At 44.0% G+C, this 9623-nt stretch overlaps 2 protein-coding genes across 2 annotated transcripts; one reads left to right on the top strand and one right to left on the bottom strand.

Annotated features, from left to right (window-relative positions):
* The first annotated feature begins 548 nt into the window (after positions 1–548).
* srsf5b (serine and arginine rich splicing factor 5b) lies at positions 549–6067 on the top strand. The gene is made up of 8 exons (XM_086060943.1): positions 549–658; positions 889–1034; positions 1870–1940; positions 2099–2284; positions 2359–2431; positions 3564–3637; positions 3725–3832; positions 4565–6067. Exons 2-8 carry the CDS (start codon positions 909–911, stop codon positions 5298–5300), a joined length of 1374 nt encoding a protein of 457 aa, XP_085917069.1. The 5' UTR covers positions 549–658; positions 889–908; the 3' UTR covers positions 5301–6067.
* A 118-nt stretch (positions 6068–6185) lies between these two features.
* slc10a1 (solute carrier family 10 member 1) lies at positions 6186–9227 on the bottom strand. Its single transcript, XM_086060944.1, has 7 exons — positions 9012–9227; positions 8843–8929; positions 7910–8022; positions 7350–7554; positions 7044–7222; positions 6506–6705; positions 6186–6333 (listed from the first exon to the last, which is right to left on the bottom strand). The coding sequence occupies exons 1-7, from the start codon at positions 9222–9224 to the stop codon at positions 6272–6274; spliced, it is 1059 nt and encodes a 352-aa protein (XP_085917070.1). The 5' UTR covers positions 9225–9227; the 3' UTR covers positions 6186–6271.
* Positions 9228–9623: the final 396 nt, after the last annotated feature.

The raw sequence follows: 9623 nt of genomic DNA, 5'->3' as shown, positions 1-9623 counted from the left end.
TGGTGTGTGTCATTTATTGAAGTTTATGTAAAAACTTTGGTAAGCCAGCTAGTAAGTTTGAGCTGACATTTGTATTGTGGTATAAAGTACTGTAAAAATAAAAATACATTATTAATCCTTTTTTTTATTTTTATTTTATACACCCTGGAGTCTACTGGCAAGTCAATCACAGGGCACATACAGAATATGAAAACAATTTTATTACAGTTTTGGAACGGGTGCTCTTTGACCTATAATACTCAGCATTATGGCACTGGTTAATGAGTAACTAATGTATTTTTTCTTCTGTTGTGATAAATGATCAGATTAGTGACCATACAGAGAGAGCAGTCAACATCTTTTGAATCAAGTATTGCGGTCAAAAGTCAAAGTTGACTTATGTTTCATTTTGGGCTTGGTATTGGAGTTGTTTCCTGTTTTGCATCATGTATTGTATGGGAAGGACACCTCGTGGTGTGTACGTGAAATGACTCAAACCAAATCTCATCTCGGGACTTCGGCATTTCCCGGCCTTTTCCGGCATTTCCCGGCATTTTCCGGCATTTTCCGGCATCTGCAGTCATTGTCACATGGACAGGAGAGGTGCACGGCTCCATTTTGTTTCGTCTTCTGTTTGACGTCTATAGTTGCCAGGCAGCCCTCCAAGCCCCCTCTCAAGGTATTTAGTCATAAAAACTTTATTCATCTTAAAATGTTCAGTGTTTATGGCTGAAATGGCACGGATAGTTTCACATATATTACCCGCTATCGCCTTTTCTTTAAGGGTTGCGTTTTGATGCTAGCTAGGCCGCGCTAGCTTGAGTGCCGAACGACACCTGTTCAAAGTGTACTGAGAGCAGCGACAACGTATTAATTCCAATTCATGTCATTATGTGCATTTGTTAATAGATAGACCCACTGCTTTCAAGATGAGTGGATCTCGTATATTCATCGGCCGACTAAGCCCCTCAGCCAGGGAGAAGGACGTGGAGAGATTCTTCAAAGGATACGGACGTATCCGAGACATCGACCTGAAGAGAGGTTTTGGCTTTGTGGTAAGGTGTAAGCTACTAAGGAAGGATTTATTCCAATAATGTGTTTTAAAACTATTTTAAGCTGTCTATTGCTTACTAAAAGTAAGCAGAGATGTCAGAAGTACTCGCACTATGTACTGACTAGTTGAAGTACACGTAATTGAGTAAATCAGTAATAGTACTGCGAAAATAGAAGTAGCCTACACATTCAACTAATTGAGTACAAGTTTTTAAAAAGTAATAGATTTTAAAAATGAAAAAAAAAACTACATTATGTCTGACTCTGACTGTTTATATAAATTGCTACAATACAAACAGAAGTGTCGTGAGAGATCATCAGGCTTTTTACAGGAAATTAGCCAATTAACTTGATTAAGTTACCAGAATATTATTATTATTAGATTCTAATTCTAGAGTCTGAAAGCTAGTCTATTTTTAGCCTTGTCGCCTTTTTTTGTTTGCGGAAAGCCTTTGCGCTGGTAGGCAGAATTTCCGCTTTTCTATGTTACGTTTGTGATTGATGTGAGGATTAAAAAAAAGTCAAAAAATGCAACAATAAGACAACAGGTGGTTAATGTCGACGTAATCACGTAAAAAAAAGTTGTCGTTGCTCGTCACACATGCAATGTTTCACCTAACAAATTTTCAAAAGTGAATTGATGAAAACGTTGCTTGCAATGACTATTTTAATTGTTTATTGCGTCACTTATTTGGGGGGAAAGCTTTTTCAAGACGAGAATTGTGCTTCTATACACAAGAAAAACAAGCATTGGCAGGATATGCTGACAGATTTTTCTTTATTCTTTAAAAGGAAAAACCTTCCTAATCAGAACGCACTGTGCTTTATTTAATGCAGGAGTTTGAGGATCCCAGAGATGCTGAAGATGCTGTGTATGATCTTGATGGTAAAGAACTGTGTAATGAAAGGTGAGCAGTTTTTTTGTTTGTTTTTTGCTGTCAGTAATGGCCGCTCTGTACAATGTAATGCAGGGTTGGGAAGCCTCTGACTCGTAAATATGGCCTAATGAAATCCACACAACTTGTAAAGCACTCCAAAAAATATTTTTGTGTGTCTGTGATGTCAGAGTGACCATAGAGCACGCTCGTGTACGTCTGCGTGCCGGTCGAGGTGGTGGTCGGGGAGGAGGAGGAGGAGGAGGAGGAGGAGGTGGCGGCAGCAGCGGCGGCGGCGGCGGAGGTGGTGGTGGTGGTGGTGGTGGAGGAGGCCGCTTCCCCGATCGTTACGGTCGAGGCGCTCAGAACAATCGGAGGTATCTCATATTCACACTTCATCGTGTACCTTGGAACTTTTTACGGTAATTTTTATTATGTCTCGTCGTTTCAGTCGAAACCCTCCTCCGATGCGTACTGAGAACCGTCTGATTGTGGAGAACTTGTCCTCCCGTGTCAGCTGGCAGGTCAGTATTGCCACAAGTTTGTTTTTGATTTCAAAGCGAGTATTTTATACGCTAAACATGCTATGAGGCCTCCATAACAATTTTTGTAAATGTAGAATTTTAGTGCAAAATGCTGTAGATTTGCCTAACTTTGGTAATACAGTTGAGTCACATTTTTATAATGTTTTAGATCTATTTTAGTGCAAATTAAGTTGTAATTTACAACAAAAAATAATCTGTTCTGGTGTTCCAATTTTAACCAATTCTTCACCCCTTTATTTGCCAGCCTGACTGTTGTGTCATGTGGAAGAGCTCGCTTATGGTGGAGTTAACCCCTTCTGGGTCCTTCTGTCGGGGTTGAGCCCGTGGTGTCAGCCAGTCTGTCCTACTCCTACTAGTTGAAGCCTGCTGGTCATGTGAGCGCTCGCTCCTCACTCGGGGGAAGCGCTGGCGGCCTCTTCGCTCGCTCGCAACGCCCTCTGTCCAAGGCAGGGGGCGCCAGGCGGTGGGAGAGGAAACAGGGAGTTGACAGAAAGCAGAAGGAGAGAGCGCGAGTCGATGGCCGCGTTGATCGATGGTTCGTTAAATTGAGGGGCTTCGATCGATCGATATCCCCCCTCCCCACACTGGCGTTCCCGCACGTCGCGAGAGAGAGAGAGCGAGAGCGTGTGAAAACCTCCCCCGGTGCCTGTGGATATAATCTGCTGTTACCCCAAAGGGTTTGGCTCTCAGGTAGTAGTTTCCTCTCTTCCACCCTGTTCACTCTCTTTGCTGAGGCGGGGTGCCGAGGCAGGGGCGGTCCCGGTGCAGAGCCCTGAGACAACAGGGCTCGTTGTGCCAAATTCTGCCCAAATGACGCCACTGCAGTTTAATTCATGCAGATGGTGTTCATGTCTCTGTAGTTCTAAATAGAGGACGGCACAAGAATCTCAAAACTGCAACACATTGGCTGATCCTAAACTTAGTAAGATTGTGTTTCGGTCCTAAATGCGGTCGTGTTGAAGATGCGGCCGGTTGATAGGTTTGAGGTTCTTGGCCCCCCTCATGTAGCCTCAGTAGTTGCAATCTAATCATCTCTCCTTCAAATCACTTTTATCTCATCTGTTTGACTGTCCGTGTCTCTCCCTGCATTAACCGCTCTTTGCATGTGTAGGACCTGAAAGATTTCATGAGGCAAGCTGGAGAGGTCACATTTGCAGATGCACACCGACCTAAACTCAACGAAGGGTGAGTTGCAGTCATCTACTAGTGCTTCTCTGGACAAAGTGTATGACTGTGAATTTATCCACAGCATGTCTGATATTCTCTTTCCAGGGTGGTTGAGTTTGCCTCTTACAGCGACCTGAAAAATGCTGTTGAGAAACTGTCTGGAAAGGAGATCAATGGCAGAAAAATCAAGCTCATTGAGGCATCCCAGAAGAGGTGAGTTTTCATGAGGATTTACATTTATTAGTAGTTGTAGCAACTGTCTAATTGGGCTCCTTACCTACCTTAAAATCAACAAGTTTACCTACCAACTGTTTGCGGATGTACCAACGGTTCGAGGTGGTCAGCAGGGATGAAATAGAACCAACTTTCAACAGAAAAACAGCGACCCCCTAGTGTTGATATTGGGCAACGACGAGTTTTTTAATTGGGTCACAAACATGGCACAATTGTGAATTTCCCTCGCTGCTATAGCTAAAATTGTAAAATAATAATAATAAAATAAAAAGAGAGTGTTCATTTATGTGGAACTAGATTGTGGTTGCAAATTGTTCTCATTTATTGAGGTGACTGACTAAGGAGACGTATTCTACAGACATTCAACACAACCAGTTGTTCCTCTGTTTTTGTAAGGTCGCTTCCTAATTGGCTTTGGTTCCGTTTCATGTCACAATAGTGCAGTCGCATGACCGACCTCGGTGTTGACCCCACAGACCTAAGGATTGGAAAAACCCCTCGGAATTAAGATTTCGCTATAGGATGATCACTTGGGATTGTCTTTCAGAGACAATCGGGCCTTTGCTGAATTAGATAGCCAGGGATAAAAAATTTTTTTTCTCAAATTCAACTCAAAATCTTAAATGACCTACCCTACTAATAACTAACTGACTTACCTACATACTACCTGCCTACCTCGATAGTTAACTCTTCACTGTTTGCCTTCTGAAGGTCAAGAAGTCGTTCCCGCTCCAGGAGTTCATCTCGCTCCCGTTCCTGCTCACGCTCTCGATCCCGTGATCGCTCTTCATCCGGCAGTCGCAGGCGCTCTGGCAGTCCCAGGCGCTCTGGCAGTCCCAGGCGCTCTGGCAGTCCCCGGCGATCTGGCAGCCCCGGGCGCCCCGGCAGTCCTAGGCGCCCCGGCAGTCCTAGGCGCGCTGGCAGCCCCGGGCGCGCTGGCAGTCCCGGGCGCTCCGGCAGTCCTGGGCGCTCCGGCAGCCCTCGGCGCTCCGGCAGCCCTCGGCGCTCCGGCAGCCCTAGGCGCTCCGGCAGTCCCAGGCGCTCTCGCAGTCCCAGGCGCTCCGGCAGTCCCGGGCGCTCTCGCAGTCCCAGACGCTCCGGCAGTCCCAGACGCTCCGGCAGTCCCGGGCGCTCTCGCAGTCCCAGACGCTCCGGCAGTCCCGGGCGCTCTCGCAGTCCCAGACGCTCCGGCAGTCCCGGGCGCTCTCGCAGTCCCAGACGCTCCGGCAGTCCCGGGCGCTCCGGCAGCCCAGCCAAAACCCGCAGTCGCTCCTGCAGCCGTTCCCCAACTGGCAACGCAACCCTCCCTAACTCCAAGTCAGCGGATCCAAACAAACGTTCCATATCTGCTAGCCCTCCTCCACGTCCTCCTCATGAGGAAGGCCCTGGCTCCCGGTCTCAATCTCGTTCACGCTCCCGTTCTCCTTCCACCGAAAGCCAGCGTTAACTCACCACATTGTCTTGGGAGAATCCGTTTCGGAAAGGTTTGTTAAAGCTCAACACTGCTTGGATAGAAAGGTATGTTTTTTTTTTTGTAGTGATTATTGGGTGTTTTTGATACATAAGCGAGTAATTAATTTGTAATTAGTTATTCTTCCTCTTGAGTCACTTCACATTGTCTTCCCCAATACCATCTTCCGCTCTGTTCCCCTGCATCCTTTGGTGAGTCACTTTAGGTTTTGGGACATTTGAATTGATTACATAACACATTTTTACCTACAGGTACAATTAGGTGCTTGTTTTTTGTTGTTTTTTTAGCCAACCAAAACCCAAGGATTCTTATTAACTTCACACTCTGTCATTTCAATGTATTGGGAAGTCCGTCATGAGAAGAACAAATCAATGTCAAAGTGCGTGTTTTGAAGAGAATGCAGGAGGACGATCTAATTGGCTATGTTCCTGAGACATATTTGTTAAGACATGCTCGCTACATGCTTTCCGCTTTGGGCCTTAGTCTTCTTAAAATAGGTCGCTTAGACTGTTGCTTCTTATTTCATGCACTTTTTTTTTTTTTTATGAGTTCTGAAAGTTATTGTGGGGGGGTTGAATGTGAGAGTGTATACATGTAATTTGACACTGTGAGTGATGTTAATGTGTTTTGGAACAATACAGCCTTTTGTATATAAGGGTTTTGTTTTCAATAAATACATAAAAAATAGGGGACAATTGTGTGTCGGACATATTGTATCTATTAAAGTGGTTTTAACAATGCTACACACTTTCACTTCGTCACTGAATGTCCATACACCCACTTAATAAAGTATACCCTTAGCCTGCCACCAGGAGGTGCAGTTTAGTGGGAACTGAACCTGCTCTGCCTCCACGGAAGAAGTAGTTGTGGAAATTTATTGCAAAATAGTCACATAAAGTAAGTTCGTCCAGACACAAGGTTGTTACGAAGAAAATCTGTCTCGTCCGTCATACTGTCCCTTCGGAAAGTGCTTTCAGTCCGGCATCAGTCATGGCAGGCTGGTAAACATCTGTTGGTCAAGCAGCACAAAGACCCAATTATGAATTGTTACAAGGAAAATGTAGATTTTCAACTACTGTTTTGAGAGTTTTCGTCTCTACTATATTGACTTGTGAGTAGCCATCGTTGAACAAAAATGGATATCAAGCATTTTGTTTAAAACCAAAATGGCCGTTCTTTACCTTTCTGCTTTCTCGTAAGCCTCTGATGGCACCTGTAGATGAGTATAAGCGCCATGGCCTCCAACAGCTGGAAGGATATGTACACCATCGGGAAGAGGAAGAGCGGGCCAATCACGTCCGGTGGAAAGGCCAGCTTGAGGATGGTTGAACACAGCTGAATGTTCTGGCACCCTGTTTCCATAGCGACAGTCCTCCGCTCGCTGATCGGGGATTACGAGAGGATACATTCAAAAGTCGTGAGTATATGAGGGTGCTCAACAAAATGCCCAAAAATATAATGTTGGCTAATAATGTGAATATATTAAAAGTCTACACACCCCTGTTCAAATTTGGACTTGGATGTGTTCAGAATGGACCAATCACATTCCAATTTGTTTTAAATGGGTGTCAGCACACACTTGTCACAATTTAAAATGCTTCAAATTAACACCAAATACAGTTCAGATGTTCTAGTAGCCTTTCCCAATATTTTTCTTCTAGCAGGTGCCTGAACTGCTATTTGGAACTGTTCATAATTCCCTCCACCTTGATGACTCACGCTTGGCTGAGCCTGAAGATGGCCGAGATGATGTAACCGAAGGTGAAGCCGATGAAGGGCATGACGGCGCCGGTGGCCAAAAGGGGCGGAGACATCACCTTCACGATGGCGCTGCGGATCGCTACGGCGGCCACGATGGCGATCGCCACGGAGGAAATGGACATGATGGTCAGACCTACCTGAGAGCAAATAGTGTTAGCAGTTATTTTTTTTGCCATTGTCATTTGTTAGTGAGACAATAATGTACATTTTTTTCGCCTTTTGTCTACTTTCTACATAACACTAATAGATCCTCTCGTGGGCCACCTTGGTGATGATCCTGGAATATCGCGGCCTGTAGTGGTTGATGAGGATACCGATGGCGCATGGCACGAGGATCATGGCGAGCGACACGGTGATGTCAACATAAGGCACGGCGTTCTTCAGGTCGCTGAAGCCCTGACAGTAAAGGTAGAGCAACAGCGGCATCATGCCCAGAGCCAGCAAGGTGGAACAGGACGTCATCACAATGCTGTGGAGAGGAACATGCGACTTTGGTAAAACATGTACGGTAAATAATATGACCTGACAGAAAGTAGCACAGTGTAGATAATAAGTCTTAAGTTTATGGCCTTCCCTGTCGAAGAGAGATCTGATACAGCAAGAATGCACAGAACAACACAGGACACACCTGCTTCTTGATAAAAGAGGACCCTACCGGGGTGAATGGCCGACGGGTTTGCCGTCCTGTGATAAATATTACGGTATCATCGTTTTATGATGAAGCAGGTCAGTCAACTCTCATGACGACAACAAGTGAGAGTGTGTGCGTGTTGAACTGTGCCGTGAAGTAGACTAAATAATCATCTGTGCGCGCGCGTGTGTACCTTAGGTTCATGTCCCCGTTTATCGCCAAGGCTAAGATGTTGGAGAGGGTCCCCCCCGGGCAGCACCCACAGATCAGGACCACCACAGCCGCCATGTCAGCCAGCTGGAAGCCCTGGGAGCAGCAATAATAGTAATACAGTACAATCAGCATCTTTCAAGTGGCCTCTTCTGGTATGTGCAAGAATCACTTAGATGAAAGCATGAAGTACAATACAATGCATAAATATTATTTTTTTAACCCATTGCAGTACCTTTGTTACTTTTCTAGTATGGTATGTATTTCTTAATTTAGTTAAGTTCTGTACACATTTTATTATTGGAGAACACATTTAATATTTGTGTGAAGTATATTTTTTATTTAATTATTTTAGTAGGGGTTTTCCCCCTAAATTGAACCTCAGCATTAATGTCCAATAGTATAATGTGGTTTTACAATAATAATTGTACTTTTTAGGAATAAAAAAAAAAAAAACATTTCAATTGAAGTGCATGCAGAAAAATGCAACATTTATTGAATTTTACGGTTGACCTGCTTACCACACAATTACATTTTGATAGTTTGTTCAGCACAAAATATTAATAATTTATAAATAATACAGTTTAAATAGGAATTATTATTATTATTAAACAATATTGTGAATACATGTAAATATATTGCTATTAAATATTTTAAATGCCTATTGAAAGGATTTGCAGAATAATTTTATGTTTTCAATGAGATAATTGTTAAGTTATTTGTCCATCCTTAAAAGACTATACCGACCCATCATAAAAAGTACTACTTTCTGCATTATTCAATCAACAGCTGCAGACAGTATCTTGCAAGCAAACAACATCTCCTTTGTCTGAGTTATTATCTCATCAGTGTAATAGCGATAATACAGTGCGGTGTGTGTGTGTGCGCGCATGTCTAATGTAACCATCAAACCAACCTTAGCTAAGCAGAAGGCCGTAAGCGGCATGACACAATACTGAGCCAGGACTGCGATCACAACCCCTTTAGGTTTCACTATGTGACCCTGAGAGGAGAACATAAACACGATGATTAATAGCATTACCATCACAAGTCATACACGACTGAAAGAAAGTCGCCGCAGTCACCTTGATCTTGGACAGCTCCATGGTGCATCCCAGGGAGATCATGGTGATGAATAAGACGATCACCATGAGCACGTTAATCGTTCTGTCCACCACGGGCGACAAAAAGGGCTCGAAAAGAACAGCGCTGCCGTTTGCCGACGACGCGTTGACAGCGGCCATGCTGGCGTTTTGCATCTGGGAATCCGACAACTGGCCCACGATGTGATTCATCATTCACGGGCTAAGACGTACAAACATAGAAGCAGGCATAAAAACCAACAATACTTTAATTAGCAAGACAAAGTGAAATTTTGACAGAAATTGCGTGGGAATGCTGAGACGGTGGCATTTAATCATTTCAGAGAAATTATAATCCGTTTCCTGATATGATAGTCAGTTGGTATCGTACCATTGAATGTACAAAAATGTGGTCCAAGCGGGGGTTTGAACCCAGGTTCTCCGTGGTGGCAGGCAATTGCTCAAAGCACTGACCTCAACAGTCAGATCGATGCTTGAGCATTCCCACAATTAATGCTAATAAGTATGGATAAAAAACATTATTCTTAGAATAATCATCAGTACTTTTCAAGTGAAGACGTGCTTTTCTTGGGCAGAAAGGTCGCAGTTGTATTG

Source organism: Leptonotus elevatus, chromosome 18 (genome assembly GCF_054856555.1).
Source record: "Leptonotus elevatus isolate MCC_2025b chromosome 18, RoL_Lele_1.0, whole genome shotgun sequence".
Taxonomy (NCBI): domain Eukaryota; kingdom Metazoa; phylum Chordata; class Actinopteri; order Syngnathiformes; family Syngnathidae; genus Leptonotus; species Leptonotus elevatus.
Note: the sequence above shows the minus strand (reverse complement) of the source record. Positions and strands in the feature narration are given on the sequence as shown.